Source organism: Accipiter gentilis, unplaced genomic scaffold, assembly GCF_929443795.1.
Source record: "Accipiter gentilis unplaced genomic scaffold, bAccGen1.1, whole genome shotgun sequence".
Taxonomy (NCBI): Eukaryota; Metazoa; Chordata; class Aves; order Accipitriformes; family Accipitridae; genus Astur; species Astur gentilis.
The window spans coordinates 3,034-24,116 of NW_026060777.1; the positions used below are offsets into that span (position 1 = coordinate 3,034).

The 21,083-nt window shown below is 62.1% G+C and overlaps 3 protein-coding genes and 2 long non-coding RNA genes across 10 annotated transcripts; 3 read left to right on the forward strand and 2 right to left on the reverse strand.

The window, feature by feature from the left end:
* Nucleotides 1–224: 224 nt before the first annotated feature.
* On the reverse strand, nucleotides 225–2,519 carry LOC126036657 (apoptosis-associated speck-like protein containing a CARD). The gene is made up of 2 exons (XM_049796667.1): nucleotides 2,197–2,519; nucleotides 225–1,460 (listed from the first exon to the last, which is right to left on the reverse strand). The coding sequence occupies exons 1-2, from the start codon at nucleotides 2,462–2,464 to the stop codon at nucleotides 1,111–1,113; spliced, it is 618 nt and encodes a 205-aa protein (XP_049652624.1). The 5' UTR covers nucleotides 2,465–2,519; the 3' UTR covers nucleotides 225–1,110.
* An 83-nt stretch (nucleotides 2,520–2,602) lies between these two features.
* LOC126036652 (integrin alpha-L-like) lies at nucleotides 2,603–19,865 on the forward strand. Its single transcript, XM_049796661.1, is given in 30 exon segments — nucleotides 2,603–2,677; nucleotides 3,319–3,427; nucleotides 4,640–4,673; nucleotides 4,675–4,735; nucleotides 5,388–5,446; nucleotides 5,553–5,667; nucleotides 6,671–6,801; nucleotides 8,459–8,604; nucleotides 8,711–8,855; nucleotides 9,077–9,227; nucleotides 9,878–9,945; nucleotides 10,034–10,166; nucleotides 12,973–13,121; nucleotides 13,204–13,335; nucleotides 14,844–15,047; nucleotides 15,115–15,260; nucleotides 15,586–15,734; nucleotides 15,828–15,979; nucleotides 16,320–16,433; nucleotides 16,573–16,785; nucleotides 16,976–17,086; nucleotides 17,158–17,237; nucleotides 17,331–17,417; nucleotides 17,517–17,592; nucleotides 17,683–17,799; nucleotides 17,912–17,992; nucleotides 19,116–19,226; nucleotides 19,328–19,417; nucleotides 19,527–19,637; nucleotides 19,752–19,865. Coding segments are annotated over 30 exon segments (3,450 nt in total). The 5' UTR covers nucleotides 2,603–2,616.
* Nucleotides 10,759–12,874, reverse strand: LOC126036656 (collagen alpha-1(VIII) chain-like). Of its 3 annotated transcripts, none has more exons than XR_007505207.1 (5): nucleotides 12,744–12,874; nucleotides 12,299–12,486; nucleotides 11,786–12,211; nucleotides 11,146–11,706; nucleotides 10,759–10,820 (listed from the first exon to the last, which is right to left on the reverse strand). XR_007505207.1 is itself a non-coding variant. In XM_049796666.1 (4 exons), exons 1-4 carry the CDS (start codon nucleotides 12,872–12,874, stop codon nucleotides 11,513–11,515), a joined length of 939 nt encoding a protein of 312 aa, XP_049652623.1. In that variant the 3' UTR covers nucleotides 11,101–11,512. The 3 variants fall into 3 exon arrangements, 1 of the variants encoding a protein (XP_049652623.1); XR_007505208.1 differs by lacking the exon at nucleotides 10,759–10,820 and having other exon boundaries at nucleotides 11,113–11,166; nucleotides 11,350–11,706; XM_049796666.1 differs by lacking the exon at nucleotides 10,759–10,820 and having other exon boundaries at nucleotides 11,101–11,706.
* LOC126036658 (uncharacterized) lies at nucleotides 11,451–12,920 on the forward strand. Its single transcript, XR_007505209.1, has 5 exons — nucleotides 11,451–11,539; nucleotides 11,994–12,135; nucleotides 12,256–12,466; nucleotides 12,678–12,787; nucleotides 12,834–12,920. It is a non-coding gene; the product is annotated as an uncharacterized LOC126036658 (long non-coding RNA).
* On the forward strand, nucleotides 13,380–14,827 carry LOC126036659 (uncharacterized). 4 transcript variants are annotated; one of them, XR_007505213.1, is made up of 3 exons: nucleotides 13,380–14,191; nucleotides 14,374–14,477; nucleotides 14,700–14,827. It is a non-coding gene; the product is annotated as an uncharacterized LOC126036659 (long non-coding RNA). The 4 variants fall into 4 exon arrangements; XR_007505211.1 differs by lacking the exon at nucleotides 14,700–14,827 and adding an exon at nucleotides 14,518–14,559; XR_007505210.1 differs by lacking the exon at nucleotides 14,700–14,827 and having other exon boundaries at nucleotides 14,374–14,559.
* Nucleotides 19,866–21,083: the final 1,218 nt, after the last annotated feature.

Genomic DNA, 21,083 nt, shown 5'->3' on the forward strand with positions numbered 1-21,083 from the left:
TTCATCGGTCATCCTGCCTTCGACGATGACGACCCGTCACGGCTCACGACCTTCGACTCTTGGCCAAGGCCACCAACGAGCGGCCAAAGCCACCAACGAGCGGCCAAGCAAAGCTCTGGTAGAACCAGGACAAAGCTCAAGAGTTGAATCCGCCACAACGGCCGCCCTTGGTGGGATTGGGGGTGGAGAACGTTCCGGAAACAAGACGGCGGACCACGACGGTCGGCGCTTGAGATGGTTTTTTAATTTAAAAAATGAAAAAAGAAGGAGATTTTTCTCCCCTCGGCTGCGTTTCGATGGATTTTTCTTCTACATGGAGCTCTTCAACATGACGGTCCTTTATGAGCTTCTGGAGGGTCTTGAGGAGCTTCTGGAGGGTCTTCAGGAGCTTTTTGAGGGTCTTGAGAAGCTTCTTGAGGGTCTTGAGAAGCTTTTCGAGGGCCTTCAGGAGCTTTTTGAGGGTGTTCAGAAGCTTCTTGAGGGCCTTCAGGAGCTTCTTGAGGACCTCCACAGCTTCTTGAGGGCCTTTATGAGCTTTTTGAGGGTCTTGAGGAGCTTCTTGAGGGTCTTGAGAAGCTCCTTGAGGGCCTTCAGGAGCTTTTTGAGGGCCTCCACAGCTTCTTGAGGGCCTTTATGAGCTTTTTGAGGGTCTTGAGAAGCTTCTGGAGGGTCTTGAGGAGCTTCTTGAGGATCTTGAGAAGCTTCTTGAGGGTCTTGAGAAGCTTTTTGAGGATCTTGAGAAGCTTTTTGAGGGCCTTCAGGAGCTTTTTGAGGGTCTTGAGAAGCTTCTTGAGGGTCTTGAGAAGCTTCTTCAGGGCCTTCAGGAGCTTCTTGAGGACCTCCACAGCTTCTTGAGGGCCTTTATGAGCTTCTTGAGGGTCTTGAGAAGCTTTTCGAGGGCCTTCAGGAGCTTTTTGAGGGCCTCCACAGCTTCTTGAGGGCCTCCAGAACCTTCTGGAGGACCTTGATGAGCTTCCCGAGGCCCTCGAGAAGCTCTCTGAGCGCCCCCAAAGGTGAAGGGATCCCGCAGGGACGCGGGTCAAGGGGCCCCACCGGGACTTCTTGCGGCGCAGAAGGGCACCGAGGGTCCCCCGGAGGCTCCGGTTGGCATCAAGGGTCCCCCTCGGGGGCGTCGCCCAGATCCTCCATCAGGTGCGGGTGCAGGCAACGCACGGCCCGCAGGAACCGCCGGTGCCCTCGGCGTCCCCACGCCGGGGCGGTGGCCAAAAGCCGCCGCATTTGCTCCTGCGGGGTGGGGCCGGCGGCGACCGCCGCCGCCTCCTCGGCGCTCAACACCCCGTCGGCCTCCAAGCGGTCCAAGAGGGCGGCCACCCCCCGAACCCGCCCGATCAGGGCCAGGCGGTGCCGGGCCACGAAGCGTTCGGCCGGCGAGAGGGCGGCGAAGTCGTCGGCGAGGTCATCGTCGGCGAGGTCGTCGGCGTCGCGGCTGCGGCGTGGGGCTGCGCGGGTGGAGATGGAGGGGGAGGGGGGGGCGTTGAGGGCGTTGGGCGCGCCGCCGCCCGTGTCGGCGCCGCCCTTCGCGCCGTCAACCACAACCGGCGACGCTTGTGGCGACGCAACCCTCGGTACGGCCGACTGCCGGCACAACCCCAACCCTCGGTGGAAGCACCGCAACTCTTGGCACAACCAACCCTCGGCACAAGCCTTGGCACTGCCAACTCTTGGCACAACCCTTTGGCACCACTAAATCTTGGCCAACTCTTGGCAAAACCCTTTGGCACCACTAAATCTTGGCCAACTCTTGGCACAACCCTCTGGCACCACTAAATCTTGGCCAACTCTTGGCACAACCCTTTGGCACCACTAAATCTTGGCCAACTCTCGGCAAAACCCTTTGGCACCACTAAATCTTGGCCAACTCTTGGCACAACCCTTTGGCACCACTAAATCTTGGCCAACTCTCGGCAAAACCCTTTGGCACCACTAAATCTTGGCCAACTCTTGGCAAAACCCTTTGGCACCACTAAATCTTGGCCAACTCTCGGCAAAACCCTTTGGCACCACTAAATCTTGGCCAACCCTTGGCAAAACCCTTTGGCACAACCCTTGGCATCGCCAACCCCTGGCACGACCCTCGGCAAAACCCTTTGGCACCGCCAACAACCCTCACCAACCCAACTCTTGCCGCGCAACCCTGCCCCTCCCCCCCCCCCAAAACCGCAACCGCCATCTCACCGTCATCCCCACCCAATCCATCGGCCAAATCCAACCGTTGGATGCTCCGCAGAGCTTCTCCCACCACCCTGGTGCCGTACCCTTCCCGGTAAAACCCGATCACCAAATCGGTGAGGTCGAGGGGGTCGGCCCCTTCCATCCTCCCGCGGGGGATGGTGCCGTAACCGGCCGCTAACGGTGACCGGTTCAACGCCGCCTTCAACCGCCGCAGCTCCGCCGCCGACAGCTCTTCCAGCGCCCGTAGGATGCGGTCGCGGCGCCCCGACATTTTTTTTTTGGGGGGTGGGGGGGGGTGGGGGTAGATTTGGCTTCGCCCAACCGGCACCTGCAGCGTCGGGTGGGGGAGGAAGGAAACGGGCCGGGTGGGGGAGGGGAGGACTGTTGGGTGGGGGAGGGGTGACTCGGGGCCTCGTAGGCAGCATGGCGCCCGTTGGTGCCGCCGGCATCGTCGGCGTCATCGTGGTGGCGGTTCTGGTGGCCGGTACGGGGGAACGGGCACGGGAAGCGGGGGGGGGGGTGGGGGGGGGGGGGTGGGTGCCCTGCCTGAAATTTTGGGCAGAAATCGGGGTGCTGGGTGCCCTGACCGAAATTTCGGAAGGGATCGGGGTGCTGGGTGCAGGCACGGATCAGGGTGCTGGGTGGCCTGACCAAAATTTGGGCAGAAATCGGGGTGCCCCGACCGAAATTTTTGGGAAAGGATCGGGGTGCCGGGTGCCCTGCCCGAAATTTGGGCAGAAATCGGGGTGCCGGGTGCCCTGACCGAAATTTTTGGGAAAGGATCGGGGTGCCGGGTGCCCTGCCCGAAATTTGGGCAGAAATCGGGGTGCTGGGTGCCCTGACCGAAATTTGGGCAGAAATCGGGGTGCTGAGCGCCCTGCCCGCACCGTGGGAAAGTCTCGGGGTGCCGGGTGCCCGAAATTCGGCGAGGGCTCCCCGCCCCCCCCCTCGCGTCCGCTCCCACGCTTTGGGGAAGGAAACGGGGCCCCAGCGCCGTGGGGCGGCCGTGGGGCGGGCGGGGGGTGAGAATCAGGGGAGGAATTTTGGGGGGGGTCAAATTATTGGGGTTTTTTTTGGGGGAGGGGGGGGTGTCTCATGGCTCCCCGATCTCCGCCCGCCCCATAGCGCTGCCCCACGGCGAAGGTTTCAACGTCCACCCGGTCCCACATCGGGTCCTGACCCACGGCGGCAGCCGGAGCTTCGGGCACCAAGTGCTGCAGCTCAGGGGGTCCAGGTATGGGGGGGGGGGCCCAGTTAGGGGTCGCGGAGGGATGGGACCCCCACTTATGGGTCTGACACCTGGGACACCCACTTATGGGTCCCAGACACCCAGGGACCCCTCACTTATGGGTCCCAGACACTCAGGACCCCCCACTTATGGGTCCCAGACACCCAGGACCCCCCACTTATGGGTCTCAGGTGCCTGGGACCCCCCACTTATGGGTCATAGATGTGTGGGATCCCCACTTATGGGTCCCAGACACACAGGGACCCCCCACTTATGGGTCCCAGACACCCAGGACCCCCCACTTATGGGTCTCAGGTGCCTGGGACCCCCCCACTTATGGGTCCCAGACACTCAGGACCCCCCACTTATGGGTCCCAGACACCCAGGACCCCCCACTTATGGGTCCCAGACACTCAGGACCCCCCACTTATGGGTCTCAGACACCCAGGGACCCCTCACTTATGGGTCTCAGACACCCAGGACCCCCCACTTATGGGTCTCAGGTGCCTGGGACCCCCCACTTATGGGTCATAGATGTGTGGGATCCCCACTTATGGGTCCCAGACACCCAGGGACCCCCCACTTATGGGTCCCAGACACCCAGGACCCCCCACTTATGGGTCTCAGGTGCCTGGGACCCCCCACTTATGGGTCCCAGACACTCAGGACCCCCCACTTATGGGTCCCAGACACCCAGGACCCCCCACTTATGGGTCCCAGACACTCAGGACACCCCACTTATGGGTCTCAGACACCCAGGACCCCCCACTTATGGGTCCCAGACACTCAGGACCCCCCACTTATGGGTCCCAGACACCCAGGACCCCCCACTTATGGGTCTCAGGTGCCTGGGACCCCCCACTTATGGGTCCTCGATGCCTGGGACCCCCCACTTATGGGTCCCAGACACCCAGGACCCCCTACTTATGGGTCTCAGACACCCAGGGACCCCCCACTTATGGGTCCCAGACACTCAGGACCCCCCACTTATGGGTCTCAGGTGCCTGGGACCCCCCACTTATGGGTCATAGATGTGTGGGATCCCCACTTATGGGTCCCAGACACCCAGGGACCCCCCACTTATGGGTCCCAGACACTCAGGACCCCCCACTTATGGGTCTCAGACACCCGGGACCCCCCACTTATGGGTCCCAGACACCCAGGGACCCCCCACTTATGGGTCCCGGGTGCCCCCCTGACCCTCCCCTCCCCCCCCAGGATCATGGTGGGAGCCCCGGCGGAGGTGGGGGAGGGGGGGACGGTTGTTCCAGTGTCTGGTGGAGACTGGAGAGTGCCGGGAGGTGGAGATGGAAGGTGGGACTGGGATGGAACTGGGATGGACTGGGACTGGGATTGGGTTTGGGACTGGGATGGGGTGGGATTGGGACTGGGATTGGGATTGGGTGGGACTGGGATGGAACTGGGACTGGGATGGGGTGGGATTGGGACTGGGATTGGGATTGGGTGGGACTGGGATGGAACTGGGACTAGGATGGAACTGGGACTGGGATTGGGTTTGGGACTGGGATGGGTTTGGGACTGGGATGGGGTGGGATTGGGACTGGGATTGGGTGGGACTGGGATGGAACTGGGACTGGGATGGAACTGGGACTGGGATTGGGATTGGGACTGGGATGGAACTGGGACTGGGATGGGGTGGGATTGGGACTGGGATTGGGATTGGGTGGGACTGGGATGGAACTGGGACTGGGATTGGGACTGGGATTGGGATTGGGTGGGACTGGGATGGAACTGGGACTGGGATTGGGACTGGGATTGGGATTGGGATGGGTTTGGGACTGGGATGGGTTTGGGACTGGGATGGGGTGGGACCGAATGGGTTGGGGGTGGGACTGGGACTGGGGTTAGGGCGGCACTGGGGCGGGATTGGGTTTAGGATCGGGATCGGGCTGGGATCGGGCTGGCTCCGCCCACCCCGACCCCACCCACCCCACCCCATCCCCAGGAAACAGCACCCAGACCCACATGGGAATGGCCTTGGCCCGTGACGGTGACATCACCATCGTAAGTCACGGACCCCGGGGAGGGGGGGGGGGGGGGGGGGGACACGTGGGAGGGGGCGACCCCACCCACGCCCCACCCACCCCACCTGCCCCTCCCCCCCCCCCAGGCCTGCGGCCCCGGGCTGACCCGCGAGTGCGACCGCAACGTCTACACCAGCGGCCTCTGTCTTCTCCTCGACCCCCAGCTGAAGCTCCGGCAGGTCCTGGCGCCCGGATACCAAGGTGAGGGGCTCAGACCCACACGTGTCCTTCGACCTTTGACCCCGGGGTCAACCCGTTGGCCGTCCGACCACCCAAGAGCTTGGCCAACCCCTTGGAGGGTCTGGCAGCTGCCTGCCCTCACCATGAAGACCACGGAGGTTGACCCATGGGGACGTTGAGGTGTGACCCGTGCCACCCGTTGACCCTACGGCCACTCTACCACCCAAACGTTGACCCCTGGGTCAACCTGTTGGCCGTCCGACCACCGAACGCTTTGGCCAACCTCTTGGAAGTTGACCCATGGGGACGTTGAGGCGTGACCCGTGCCACCCGTTGACCCTAGGGTCAACCCGTTGGCCGTCTGACCACCGAACGCTTTGGCCAACCCCTTGGAGGTTGACCCATGGGGACGTTGAGGTGTGACCCGTGCCACCCGTTGACCCTATGGCCACTCTACCACCCAAACGTTGACCCCTGGGTCAACCCGTTGGCCGTCCGACCACCGAACGCTTTGGCCAACCTCTTGGAAGTTGACCCATGGGGACGTTGAGGCGTGACCCGTGCCACCCGTTGACCCCAGGGTCAACCCGTTGGCCGTCCGACCACCCAAGAGCTTGGCCAACCCCTTGGAGGTTGACCCATGGGGACGTTGAGGCGTGACCCGTGCCACCCGTTGACCCCCGGGTCAACCCGTTGGCCGTCCGACCACCGAACGCTTTGGCCAACCCCTTGGAGGTTGACCCATGGGGTCGTTGAGGCGTGACCCATGCCACCCGTTGACCCCAGGGTCAACCCGTTGGCCGTCCGACCACCCAAGAGCTTGGCCAACCCCTTGGAGGTTGACCCATGGGGACGTTGAGGCGTGACCCGTGCCACCCGTTGACCCTACGGCCACTCTACCACCCCAACGTTGACCCCAGGGTCAACCCGTTGGCCGTCCCCCCACCCAAGAGCTTGGCCAACCCCTCGGAGGGTCTCCAGCTGCCCGTACCTGAGGGTCGTCTCCCGTCCCCCGCGGCGGCAGGGTGCTTGCCGGGGATGGTGGACTTGGTCTTCCTCTTCGACGGCTCCAACAGCATGAGCTCCGAGCAGTTCGGCGCCATCCGGGATTTCATGGTGGACGTGATGGAGAAGTTGGAGAACACGACCATCCGCGTGGGTCATCGGGGGGGGCTGGGAGGGGTGGGGGTGGGGGTGATGGGTGGGGATGGGGGTCTAGGGGGGGCTATGGGGGTCTTCTGAGGGGCTACGGGGTCTGTGGGGGGCTATGGGGCATCTATGGGGTCTATGGGGGTCTAGCTGGGGGTGTATGGGGCGCTATGGGGGTCTATGGGACATCTAGGGGGGTCTATGGGGGTCTTTGGGGGATCTATGGGGGTCTATGGGGAATCTATGAGGTTTATGGGGGTGTCTATGGGGTCTATGGGGGTCTATGGGGCATCTATGGGGGTCTATGGGGGTCTAGTTGGGGGTGTATGGGGGTCTATGGGATCTATGGGGGTCTATGGGGCATCTATGGGGTCTGTGGGGGTCTATGGAGGTCTAGTTGGGGGTGTATGGGGGGATATGGGGGTCTATGGGGGTCTATGGGGCATCTATGGGGTCTGTGGGGGTCTATGGGGTCTATGGAGGTCTAGTTGGGGGTGTATGGGGGTGTATGGGGGTCTATGGGATCTATGGGACATCTATGGGGGGTCTATGGGGGTCTTTGGGGGATCTATGAGGTTTATGGGGGTGTCTATGGGGTCTATGGGGGTCTATGGGGCTTCTATGGGGTCTATGGGGCTCTATGGGGGTCTAGTTGGGGGTGTATGGGGGGACATGGGGGTCTATGGGATCTATGGGGGTCTATGGGGCATCTATGGGGTCTATGGGGGTCTAGCTGGGGGTGTATGGGGGTCTATAGGGGTCTATGGGATCTATGGGACATCTATGGGGGGTCTATGGGGGTCTTTGGGGGATCTATGGGGGTCTATGGGGAATCTATGAGGTTTATGGGGGTGTCTATGGGGTCTATGGGGATCTATGGGGGTCTATGGGGGTCTAGTTGGGGGTGTATGGGGGTCTATGGGGCATCTATGGGGTCTATGGGGGTCTATGGGGTCTATGGAGGTCTAGTTGGGGGTGTATGGGGGTCTATGGGATCTATGGGACATCTATGGGGGGTCTATGGGGGTCTTTGGGGGATCTATGAGGTTTATGGGGGTGTCTATGGGGTCTATGGGGGTCTAGTTGGGGGTGTATGGGGGGACATGGGGGTCTATGGGGCATCTATGGGGTCTATGGGGGTCTAGCTGTGGGTGTATGGGGGTGTATGGGGGTCTATGGGATCTATGGGACATCTATGGGGGGTCTATGGGGGTCTTTGGGGGATCTATGGGGGTCTATGGGGAATCTATGAGGTTTATGGGTGTGTCTATGGGGTCTATGGGGGTCTATGGGGTCTATGGGGGTCTAGTTGGGGGTCTATGGGATCTATGGGGGTCTATGGGGCATCTATGGGGTCTGTGGGGGTCTATGGGGTCTATGGAGGTCTAGTTGGGGGTGTATGGCGGTGTATGGGATCTATGGGGGTCTATGGGGCATCTATGGGGTCTGTGGGGGTCTAGCTGGGGGTGTATGGGGGTGTATGGGGCGCTATGGGGGGCTATGGGACATCTAGGGGGGTCTACGGGGGTCTTTGGGGGATCTATGGGGGTCTATGGGGAATCTATGAGGTCGATGGGGGTGTCTATGGGGTCTGTGGGGTCTGTGGGGGTCTGTGGGGGTCTCTGGGGGCTGTGGGGCCGGCGGTGACGGTGCCGTGGGGCAGTTCGGGGCGGTGCAGTTCTCGGCGGGGGTGCAGCTCCAGTTCACGCTGGCCGATTACGCGGCCCGGCCCCGGCCCCGCGAGCTCTTCGCCGGCCTGAAGCAGCTCCGCAGCCTCACCGACACCTTCGCCGCCATCGCCTACGTCGCGTGAGCACCGCCCACCCCTTCCCTGACCCACAGCTGCCCCGTAGCTGCCCCACAGCTGCCCCACAGCTGCCCCATTGCCTTCCCCCCCCCCCCCCCCCTACCCCAGGAAAACCATCTTCACCCCCGAGATGGGGGCGCGGGCGGGGGCCAAGCGGGTGATGATCATCATCACCGACGGCGACGCCAGCGACAACGACGGCGGCGGCATCCAGGAGGCGGAGGACCGTGACATCATCCGTTACATCATCGGGGTGAGGGGCGACGCCCGCCCCCCCCCTCCAGCAGACGGGCGCAGGGGGGCGGTCTACGACCTCCGTGATGTCACGGGGCCGAGGCCAAAAAAAATCCCCCGAGATGGGGGGAGCGGGACCCACCCCCCCAAAAAAAGATTCGACCCCCCCCCCCAAAAATTCCTCCCGAAAAAAGGCCAAAACGCCCCAAAGCCCCCCCAAAAAATTCCGTTTTCCGCCAGGTGGGCAACAATTTCAACAGCCCCGACACCCGCCTCTACCTCAGCCAATTCGCCTCCCGCCCCAGCTCCGAGTTCGTCAAAGTCCTCGACAGCTTCGAGAAATTACGGGGCCTCTTCCGCGAGCTGCAGGCCAAGATCTACGACATCGAAGGTGGCGGCGTTGGCCGACGACCCCTGCCCGAAAAGAAAACACCAAAAAACATTATAAAGGGGGTCGACAGGGTCAACGAACGAGGCATCCCCCCAAAAAACAAAAAAAATTAATTAAAAACCATTATAAAGGGGGTCGACGGGGTCAACGAACGACACATCCCCCAAAAAAAACAAAAAATTAATTAAAAACCATTATAAAGGGGGTCGACGGGGTCAACGAACGACACATCCCCCCAAAAAAACCAAAAAATTAATTAAAAAACATTATAAAGGGGGTCGATGGGGTCAACGAATGACACATCCCCCCAAAAAACCCAAAAAAATTAATTAAAAAACATTATAAAGGGGGTCGACGGGGTCAACGAACGACACATCCCCCCAAAAAACCGAAAAAATTAATTAAAAAAACATTATCAAGGGGGTTGACGGGGTCAACGAACGACACATCCCCCAAAAAACAACAAAAACCCAAGAAATTGAGAAGGGGGCGTGTTCTTGACCCCGCCCTCCTCCCCCAAAAAACCCAAAACCCAAGAAATTGAGGAGGGGGCGTGTTCTTGACCCCGCCCTCCTCCCCCAAAAAACCCAAAACCCAAGAAATTGAGGAGGGGGCGTGTTCTTGACCCCGCCCGTCCCCGCCCGTTTCAGGCACCAGCGACTTGAACCGTTTCCACCTGGAGCTCTGCTCCAGCGGGATGAGCGTCGAGGCGGTCCAGGTAAGCCGGAAGGGCGTGTCTCTGGGAGGCGGGGCTCCGGGGACCCTCCCTTTTTCCCTACGTGACCCCGCCCCGCCCCGCCCCGCAGGGCCGGTGGGTGACGGGAGCGGTGGGGGCCGACAATTGGGCCGGCGGGTTGGTGGAGCTGGAGGAGGCGAAGGCGAACGAGACGTTCGTGGCCAGCCCGTCGCTGGAGGAGAACGTGACGGACGCCTACCTGGGTAGGAAAAAATTCTAAAATTCCCCAAAATTCCCCCATGTCCCCGCTCTTGCCTACCTTTTACCACCCGCCGTCCCGGGCCGAGGTCAACTCCCGGTTGATCTCCCAACCCAAAGTCTTCCATCTCGCTTCCCGCGGCTTCCCCTCCTTCCGAATCGTTCATCTTCTTCCGCATCAAAGAGCAGCCTTGAGTTTCTGAAAAATCGCTCCGAGTTTCCAAAAAATCGCTCCGAGTTTCTGAAATTTGCTCTGAATTTCCAAAAATCGCTCTGAGTTTCAAAAATCGCTCTGAGTTTCCAAAAAATCGCTCTGAGTTTCTGAAATTCGCTCTGAGTTTCCAAAAATTGCTCTGAGTTTCCAAAAAATCGCTCTGAGTTTCTGAAATTCGCTCTGAGTTTCCAAAAATTGCTCTGAGTTTCCGAAAAATCACTCTGAGTTTCCAAAAATCGCTCTGAGTTTCCGAAAAATCGCTCTGAGTTTCTGAAATTCGCTCTGAGTTTCCGAAAAATCGCTCTGAGTTTCCAAAAATCGCTCTGAGTTTCTGAAATTCGCTCTGAGTTTCCAAAAATCGCTCTGAGTTTCTGAAAAATCGCTCTGAGTTTCTGAAATTCGCTCTGAGGTTCCAAAAATCGCTCTGAGTTTCCGAAAAATCGCTCTGAGTTTCCGAAAATCGCTCTGAGTTTCCAAAAATCGCTCTGAGTTTCTGAAAAATCGCTCTGAGTTTCCGAAAAATCGCTCCGAGTTTCCAAAAATCGCTCTGAGTTTCTGAAATTCGCTCTGAGTTTCTGAAATTCGCTCTGAGTTTCCAAAAATCGCTCTGAGTTTCTGAAAAATCGCTCTGAGTTTCCAAAAATCGCTCTGAGTTTCCGAAAAATCGCTCTGAGTTTCCAAAAATCGCTCCGAGTTTCCAAAAATCGCTCTGAGTTTCCGAAAAATCGCTCTGAGTTTCCAAAAATCGCTCTGAGTTTCCGAAAAATCACTCTGAGTTTCCAAAAATCGCTCTGAGTTTCTGAAAAATCGCTCTGAGTTTCCGAAAAATCGCTCCGAGTTTCCGAAAAATCGCTCTGAGTTTCTGAAATTCACTCTGAGTTTCCAAAAATCGCTCTGAGTTTCCGAAAAATCGCTCTGAGTTTCTGAAATTCACTCTGAGTTTCCAAAAATCGCTCTGAGTTTCTGAAATTCACTCTGAGTTTCCAAAAATCGCTCTGAGTTTCCAAAAATCACTCTGAGTTTCTGAAATTCGCTCCGAGTTTGTGAAAATCTCGGGCGATTCTATGAATTTATCTTGTTCTAGAGTTAATTACTCACTCCCGTGTCTTACTTCTGTACGATGCTTCTTCCACTCATTCAGCTTGACCCGGGGTTTGTGACCAGGTTGGCCGCGGTGACCCCAACTTGGGCACAAGGTTGACCCCAATTTGGGGACGAGGTTGACCCTAATTTAGGGACGAGGTTGACCCCACCTTGGGGACCAGGTTGACCACGGTGACCCCAATTTGGGGACCAGGTTGACCCTAATTTGGGGACAAGGTTGACCCCAACTTGGGGACCAGGTTGACCACGGTGACCCCAATTTGGGGACCAGGTTGACCCTAATTTGGGGACGAGGTTGACCCCAACTTGGGGACCAGGTTGACCACGGTGACCCCAATTTGGGCACAAGGTTGACCCCAATTTGGGGACCAGGTTGACCATGGTCACGCAACCTTGGGGACCAGGTTGACCACGGTGACCCCAACTTGGGCACAAGGTTGACCCCAATTTGGGGACCAGGTTGACCACGGTGACCCCAATTTGGGCACAAGGTTGACCCTAATTTGGGGACCAGGTTGACCGTGGTGACCCCAACTTGGGGACCAGGTTGACCATGGTGACCCCAATTTGGGGAGCAGGTTGACCCTAATTTGGGGACGAGGTTGACCCCAACTTGGGGACCAGGTTGACCACGGTGACCCCAATTTGGGCACAAGGTTGACCTGAATTTGGGGACCAGGTTGGCCATGGTGACCCCAACTTGGGGACCAGGTTGGCCATGGTGACCCCAACCTTGGGGACCTGGTTGACCATGGTGACCCCAATTTGGGCACAAGGTTGACCCCAACTTGGGGACCAGGTTGACTGCGGTGACCCAACCTTGGGGACCAGGTTGACCACGGTGACCCCAACTTGGGCACAAGGTTGACCCCAATTTGGGGACGAGGTTGACCCCAACTTGGGGACCAGGTTGACCACGGTGACCCCAATTTGGGCACAAGGTTGACCCCAATTTGGGGACCAGGTTGACCCCAATTTGGGGACGAGGTTGACCGCAGTGACCCAACCTTGGGGACCAGGTTGACCCCAATTTGGGGACGAGGTTGACCCCAATTTAGGGACAAGGTTGACCCCAATTTGGGGACCAGGTTGACCGTGGTGACCCCACCTTGGGGACCAGATTGACCACGGTGACCCCAAATTGGGCACAAGGTTGACCCCAATTTGGGGACCAGGTTGACCCCAATTTGGGGATGAGGTTGACCCCAATTTAGGGACAAGGTTGACCCCAATTTGGGGACCAGGTTGACCGTGGTGACCCCACCTTGGGGACCAGGTTGACCACGGTGACCCCAATTTGGGGACCAGGTTGACCCTAATTTGGGGATGAGGTTGACCCCAACTTGGGCACCAGGTTGACCGCGGTGACCCAACCTTGGGGACCAGGTTGACCATGGTGACCCCAATTTGGGGACCAGGTTGACCCCAATTTGGGGACGAGGTTGACCCCAACTTGGGGGCGAGGTTGACCGTGGTGACCCTCGTCCCCCCAGGCTACGCGGTGGCCGGGCTACGCGTCCCCGAGCGGGTGCTGGTGGCGGCGGGCGCCCCCCGTCACCGCCACGTCGGTAGCGTCGTCCTTTTCGAGGTGCCGGAAGCCGCCGGGAGCTGGCGGGCGCTGCAGACCCTCCCCGGCGAGCAGGTAAAAAGGGGGCGGCGGCGGGCGGGCAACCTCGGGGGCGTCCCCGCCGCCGCCCCCCCGCCGACATCGCCGTCACCCGTAGGTGGGCTCGTATTTCGGGGCCGCCCTCTGCGCCCTGGACCAGGGCGGGGTGACGGTGGCCTTGCTGGTGGGTGCCCCCAACCACTTCGACGGGCGGCGCGGAGGGCGGGTGCACCTCTACCGCTGGCGGAAGGTAAAGGGGGCGCCAAAAGCGGGGGGCGCGCGGCTATGGGGGGGGTGGGACGGGGTGACACCAGGCCAGGGACGCGGGGTGACCGAGGGGACCCCGACCCAAGGATCATGGGACCGGGGTCACCCAACCCAAGGACCATGGGCTTGGGGTGACTAAGGGGACCCCAACTCAAGGATCATGGGACTGGGGTGACCAAGGTCACCCAACCCAAGGATCATGGGACAGGGGTCACCCAACCCAAAAGACACGGGGTGACCAAGGTCACCCAACTCAAGGATCATGGGAGTGGGGTCACCCAACCCAAAGGACATGGGGTGACCAAGGGGACCCCAACCCAAGGATCATGGGACTGGGGTCACCCAACCAAGGACACGGGGTGACGGAGGGGACCCCAACTCAAGGATCATGGACTTGGGGTGACCAAGGGGACCCCAACCCAAGGACATGGGGTGACGGAGGGGACCCTGACCCAAGGATCATGGGACCGGGGTCACCCAACCAAGGACACAGGGTGACCAAGGGGACCCCAACTCAAGGATCATGGGACCAAGGTCACCCAACCCAAGGATCATGGGCTTGGGGTGACCAAGGTGACCTCAACCCAAGGATCATGGGACCGGGGTCACCCAAACAAGGACACGGGGTGATGGAGGTGACCCCAGCTCAAGGATCATGGGACCAGGGTCACCCAACCCAAGGATCATGGGACTGGGGTGACCGAGGGGACCCCAACTCAAGGATCATGGGAGTGGGGTCACCCAACCCAATGGACACGGGGTGACCAAGGGGACCCCAACTCAAGGATCATGGGACCAAGGTCACCCAACTCAAGGATCATGGGACCGGGGTGACGGAGGTGACCCCAACCCAAGGATCATCGGCTTGGGGTGACCAAGGTCACCCAACCCAAGGATCATGGGACCAGGGTGACCAAGGGGACCCAAGCAAGGACACGGGGTGACCAAGGTGACCCCAACTCAAGGATCATGGACTTGGGGTGACCAAGGGGACCCCAACCAAGGACACGGGGTGACGGAGGGGACCCCAACTCAAGGATCATGGGACCGGGGTCACCCAACCCAAAGGACATGGGGTGACCAAGGGGACCCCAACTCAAGGATCATGGGACCGGGGTGACGGAGGTGACCCCAACCCAAGGATCATCGGCTTGGGGTGACCAAGGTCACCCAACCCAAGGATCATGGGACCGGGGTGACCAAGGGGACCCAACCAAGGACATGGGGTGACCAAGGTGACCCCAACTCAAGGATCATGGGCTTGGGGTGACCAAGGGGACCCCAACCAAGGACACGGGGTGACCGAGGGGACCCCAACTCAAGGATCATGGGACTGGGGTGATGGAGGTGACCCCAACTCAAGGATCATGGGACCGGGGTCACCCAACCAAGGACACGGGGTGACGGAGGGGACCCCGACCCAAGGATCCCAGGTTGGGGTCGGCCGGGCCGCCGCCGCCGGCCCCTCCCCGCCCCTCCTCGTCCCCGCAGGACGCGCTGGAGGCGGCCGAGGAGCTGCGGGGCGCCGCGGGCCACCCCCTGGGCCGCTTCGGCGCCTCGGTGGCCACGGTGGGCGACCTGGACGGCGACGCCGTTCCCGAGGTGGCCGTCGGCGCCCCGATGGAGGACGAGGAGCGAGGGGCCGTCTACGTCTTCTCCGGCCGGCCGGGCGGGGTGGAACCTCGTTACAGCCAGGTGGGACGTCGGGGCGGGGACGGGGCGGGGCGGGCGGAGAGGGCGCGGCGCTGACCGTCCCCAAAAGCGTTTGGAGGGCCGGGCGGCGGCGGCGGCGGCGGCGGCGGCGGGGCTGCGCTTCTTCGGGCGAGCGTTGGACGGAGCCATGGACCTCACCGGGGACGGGCTGGTGGACCTGGCGGCGGGCGCCGAAGGCCACGTGGTGGTCCTCAGGTGGGGGCGGGGCCGGGGCGGGGCCGGGGCGGGGCCGCGGGGGCGGAGCTGGGGCCGCGGGGAGGGGAGGGGGCCGTGGGGGCGGAGGCGGGGCCGTGGGGGCGGGGACGAGGCCGTGGGGAGCGGCAGACGGCAAGGGGGCCAGCGGGCGTGGCCAGGCGGGCGTGGCCACGGGGGCGTGGCCACTGCGGGAGGTGGGGGGTGGAGAAAGGGCGGAGCGCCCCAAGCGACACAACGTGGGAGAGGCGGGAGACGCCGCCAGCGCCCCGAGGTGGGCGGGCGGGGCCGAGAGGGGTGACCTCGCCGGCCCCGCCCCCTTCTTTAGGTCGCGACCCGTGATAACGGTCACGCCCCACCTGACCTTTGACCCCTCCGAAATCCCCACCGCCGGGGTCGACTGCTCCGGCGTCACCGGCGCCAACGTCACCGTCGGCCTCTGCTTCGACGTCCGACGCGTCACCCGCGCCTACGCAGGTGGGCGGGGCCGCCAGGGGGCGCTGCCGTACCCCGCCCTGCCACGCCCTGCCCCGCCCCGCCCTTTTGACCTCGTAACCTTTTGACCCGCAGGAAAGCTGGAGACCCCCCTGGATTTCCGCTTGGAGGTCGACCCGCAGCGAGCGCGGGGGCGCGGCGACTTCGGGGCGGGGCGGCGGGCGTGGCACGAGCGGCTGTCCGTCACGGAGGGGCGGAGCTGCAAGAAGGAGGAGCTAAAGATCCCGGTAGGGACCCCATACTTGGGGGGCGAGACCCACACTTGGGGGGCTGGACCCATATTTGGGGGGGCAGGACCCACACTTGGGGGGGCAGGACCCACACTTGGGGGGCTGGACCCATATTTGGGGGGCGGGACCCACATTTGGGGTGGCGGGACCCACATTTGGGGCGTGTAACTGGGAAGGGGGGGGACAGGGACTGACCCCACCGGCCTGCCCCACACTTCTGGGGCTGTGCCCCATAGAAAAGTGGGGTGATCCCCATTTTAGCAGAGGGGAGGGTGGGGGGGATGCCCCCACTTATGGGGCACCCCCCATCTCCGCCCCCCCCTTCCCCATTTTCCAGCCCTGCCTCGAGGATTTTGTCACCCCCATCCGAATCTCCGTCACCGTCTCCCTGCCCCACGGCGACCCCCACGGCCCCCTCCTGCCCCCCAACAACCCCCCAACCTGGACCGAGGTAAGGGGCAGCTCCCCGCTGTGGGGCAGCGATGTGGGTCGCGACCGAGGCGGGACGTGTATCCCACCCCCCCCCCCCCCCCAAAAAAAATATTTACCCCACCCCCCCCTTTTTTTTTTTCTCATTTTTCACCCCATAGATCCCCTTCGAGAAGAACTGTGGGGCAGACGAGGTGTGCGAGGCCGACTTGGGGGTCACGGCGTTACCGGGGGAGCCGGCGGTTTTGGGGGTCCCCGGCGCCGAATTCGGGGTTCGGTTGGTTGTGGGAAACGACGGCGAAGACGCTTATGGGGCGGCCCTACGGCTCCAGCACCCCGTGGGGCTCTCCCTACGGCGGGCGAGGGCCACCCAGGTCAGTGGGGGCGCCCCATAGATCCCTGCCCCATAGATCCCCCAGCCCCACAGATCCCCCAGCCCCACAGATCCCCCAGCCCCACAGATCCCGACGCCGTGGGTCGGAAGGGTCCCAGGCATCCGGACCCCACGGATCCCAGCCCCATAGATCCCTGCCCCACAGATCCCAGCCCCACATCTCCCCACAGGCCACCGCCCCGGTGTCCATCGCCTGCTGGGACCCCGACGTTTCCGTGGGGCAGCCGTGGGGGGCCCTGACCTGTAACATCAGCCGCCCCGTCCTCCGGGCCGGTTGGCAGGTGAGCTATGGGGCAGGCCGTGGGGCAGGTTCGCCGTGGGGCAGCCCCCCAACCCCCCTGACCCACACCAGGTGACGGTGGAGCTGACGTTCGACATCCTCCCCAACGCCTCGTGGAACGAATCCGCGCGGCTGACGGCGACCGCCGGCAGGTGGGGGATCTATGGGGCGGAGGGGTGGGGGGGGGGTGGGGGGTCGGCCGTGGGTCGCCGTGGGGCAGGACGAACCCCCGCTCTGCCCCACAGCGACAACGAGCCCCACGCCACGCTGGAGGATAACGAGGCCGCCTGGGTCGTCCCCGTTCGCTTCGCTCTGGGTCTGGTGGCGACGTGGTGAGACCCACACGTTCCTGCCCCACACGTCCCTGCCCCACACGTCTCTGCCCCATAGAAGACATTTCGGGCCCCCACCGATTTCTCTGCCCCACACAGGCAAGAGGATTCCACCCCCTACCTCAACTTCACCTCCCGCCACCCCGAAAAGAAGACCCTGCAGCATCGCTATAGGGTGAGCGCCCTGCCCCATAGCGCTGCCCCACATCCCCCGCCCCATAGCGCTGCTGCTGACCCGCATCTCTGCCCCACACACGCCTCGTAGCTGGACACCATCTTCCCCCCGCCCCACGGCAGCCCCACGCCGAAGGTGACGGCCTTCGTCGTCCTGCCCCACGCGCTGCCCCACGGCGTGATGGTGGCCGACCCCCAAGTGCGAACGGTGAGCGGCTTTCGGACCCACAGCGCGCCCCACCCCCCAAAAAAAATACGGGGGGGGGGGGGGGGACGACGCAGCCCAACTTTTCCCCCCAAATTTCTCCCCTGCCCCATAGGAGTCGGGCAGCGCCTGCGACGCCGTGGGGCAGGAGGAGGAGGACGCCGTGGGGCAGGAGCTGCGGAGGAACATTGCTGAGGTGGGGGGTGCTGTGGGGCTGGGACCCACATATTTGGGTGCTATGGGGTGGAGAGACCCATATATCGGGGCGCTATGGGGCAGAGTGACCCATATTGGGGCGCTATGGGGCGGGAAGACCCACATATTTGGGTGCTATGGGGCGGACAGACCCATATATTGGGGCACTATGGGGCAGAGTGACCCATATTGGGGTGCTATGGGGCGGGAAGACCCACAAATTTGGGTGCTATGGGGCAGAGTGACCCACATATTGGGGCGCTATGGGGCGACCCACACGTTAGGGCGCTATGGGGCGGGGAGACCCACATATCGGGGCGCTATGGGGCAGAGTGCCCCATACTGGGGCGCTATGGGGCGGGAACACCGACAAATTTGGGTGCTATGGGGCAGAGTGACCCACATATTTAGGTGCTCTGGGGCGGAGAGACCCATATATTGGGGCGCTATGGGGCAGAGTGCCCCATACTGGGGCGCTATGGGGCGGGAACACCGACAAATTTGGGTGCTATGGGGCAGAGTGACCCACATATTTAGGTGCTCTGGGGCGGAGAGACCCATATATTGGGGCGCTATGGGGCAGAGTGCCCCATACTGGGGCGCTATGGGGCGGGAACACCGACAAATTTGGGTGCTATGGGGCAGAGTGACCCACATATTTAGGTGCTATGGGGCGGAGAGACCCATATATTGGGGCGCTATGGGGCAGAGTGCCCCATACTGGGGCGCTATGGGGCGGGAACACCGACAAATTTGGGTGCTATGGGGCAGAGTGACCCACATATTTAGGTGCTATGGGGCGGAGAGACCCATATATTGGGGCACTATGGGGCAGAGTGACCCATATTGGGGCGCTATGAGGCGGGAAGACCCACAAATTTGGGTGCTATGGGGCGGAGCGACCCACATATTGGGGCGCTATGGGGCGACCCACACGTTTGGGCGCTATGGGGCGGGGAGACCCACACATTGGGATTCTATGGGGCAGAGTGACCCACATATTGGGCCGCTATGGGGCAGAAGCCCCCCCGTGCCGTGGCTGCAGGTAATTGGAGGAGGGGGCGGGGTGTGTGGAGGGGGTGGGGCTCGCCCCTCCCCCCTCCCTGACCCCTCCCCCTCCCCAGACTTGCTCCACCCCCCGGCTCCGCCTCTTCCGCTGCCCCACGGCCCAACTTCCGGCCGCCGGCTCCGCCCTCTTCCTCACCGCCACCCTCCTGGCCCCGCCCACCATCCAGGTACCACGTGGGGGGGGGGGGAAGAGGCGGGGCTGAGAAGGGGTGTGGCCGCCCCTCCCCCACCCCAAACCATTTTTAACCCCTCCCCCACACACCCACAGAGCCCCGCCCGCCCCCGCTTCTGCTCCGCCCTCTGGGTCGCGGTCGCCCCGCCCCGCTTCGAGGTCGACGCCCAATTTCTCCACGCTCAGGTAACGAGGGGGGGGGGGAGACACGCCCACCCGCCCCGCCCCCATTCCGTGACCTCTCACCCCTTTCGGTGACCTCTGACCCCGTGACCTCCGACCCCGGTTCCCGCAGGGGGTCACGGAGGTGGAGCTCGTTCGCGAGGTCGACGCCCTCCCCGTCTACGTGGGGGGAGGGGTGGGGGGGCTCCTCCTCCTCCTCCTCATCATCTTCGGCCTCTTTAAGGTGACCCCTCCCCCCACCCCCGCATCTCATTAAGGGCCGGGCCACGCCCCTGCCCTGGGAGGCCACGCCCACCCTCATTGACATCTTTTTTCCCACCCCCGCCCCTCCCCCCAGTGCGGATTTTTCAAGCGGAATTACCGGGAGCGGCTGGACCAGGAGGGGGAGGGGCAGGAGGAGGGGGTGGGGGAGGGGGAAGGGGAGGGGCCGGGCGAGGACACGCCCCCCTGACCCCTCCCCCTCCCCGAATAGAGGGGGGGTGTGTCCTGCCCCTCCCCCCACCCAAATAAAGAGGATTTCGGCCCCTCCCCCCCGCGCTCTGTGGGTCTGTGGGGGCGTGGCTGCAGGGAAAGGGGCGTGGCTGCTGGGGGAAGGGGCGTGGCTTCGAGGGGAGGGGGTGGGGTCACTGCAAGAGGGGGTGTGGCCACCTAAAGGAGGCGTGGCTCGCAGGGGAAGGAAAGGGGGCGTGGCTACGGGGTGGGCGTGGCTACCAGGGAGGGGGCGTGGTTGCGGCGCGAGGGGCGTGGCTACAGGGAATGGGGGGTGGGGAGAGGGAGGGAATATGCTAATGAGAAGGGGATATGCTAATGAGCAGCAGGATATGCTAATGAGCAGCGGCCAATGTTAATGAGCACCCCTGCCTGCTAATGAGCAGGGGTTATGCAAATGAGCAGAGGGATATGCTAATGAGCAGGGGCCAATGTTAATGAGCACCCCTGCCTGTTAATGAGCAGGGAATATGCAAATGAGCAGAGGGATATGCTAATGAGCAGCCCTGCCTGTTAATGAGGGGCCTGCCAATGAGCAGCAGGATATGCTAATGAGCATTCGTGTCTGTTAAATGAGCAGAGGGATATGCTAATGAGCAGAATATGCTAATGGGAAGGGGACAATGTTAATGAGCACCCCTGCCTGTTAATGAGCAAGGGATATGTTAATGAGCAGGGGGATTTATGCTAATGAGCGTTCCTGCTTGTCCCTGCGGGGTGTGTTGACGAGGGCTGTATGCTAATGAGGGGAGTGGTAACGAGGTGGCTCCCGCAGGGTGTGTCCGTATGCTAATGAGGAGCCGGGGCGCGCTAATTAAGACTAGGACGTGCTAACGAGGGGGTGGGGGTGAGTGCGGCACCGGGGGCGGAGCTTGAGAATGAGGGCGGGACGCAAGGGCCCCTTTATGCTAATGAGGGGGTGGGATACGCTAACGAGGTGAAGCTAACGAGGGGCCCTATGCAAATAAGCAGCAGCACTCGCGAAGAAAGGGCAGCCAGTTACCGCCCGTCCCGTTAATTAGGGGGCGGGGCATGCTAATGTAGGTGCTCGTTAAGGCTAACGAGTGCGGGAACGGCCCCAAAAGGGGCGTGGCCGCTTGGCGGCCGAGGAGAGGGAGGGTGCGGTGCCGTGCTAATTAGGGCGTCGTCCTAGCGATACGCTAATGAGGGGGCGCTATGT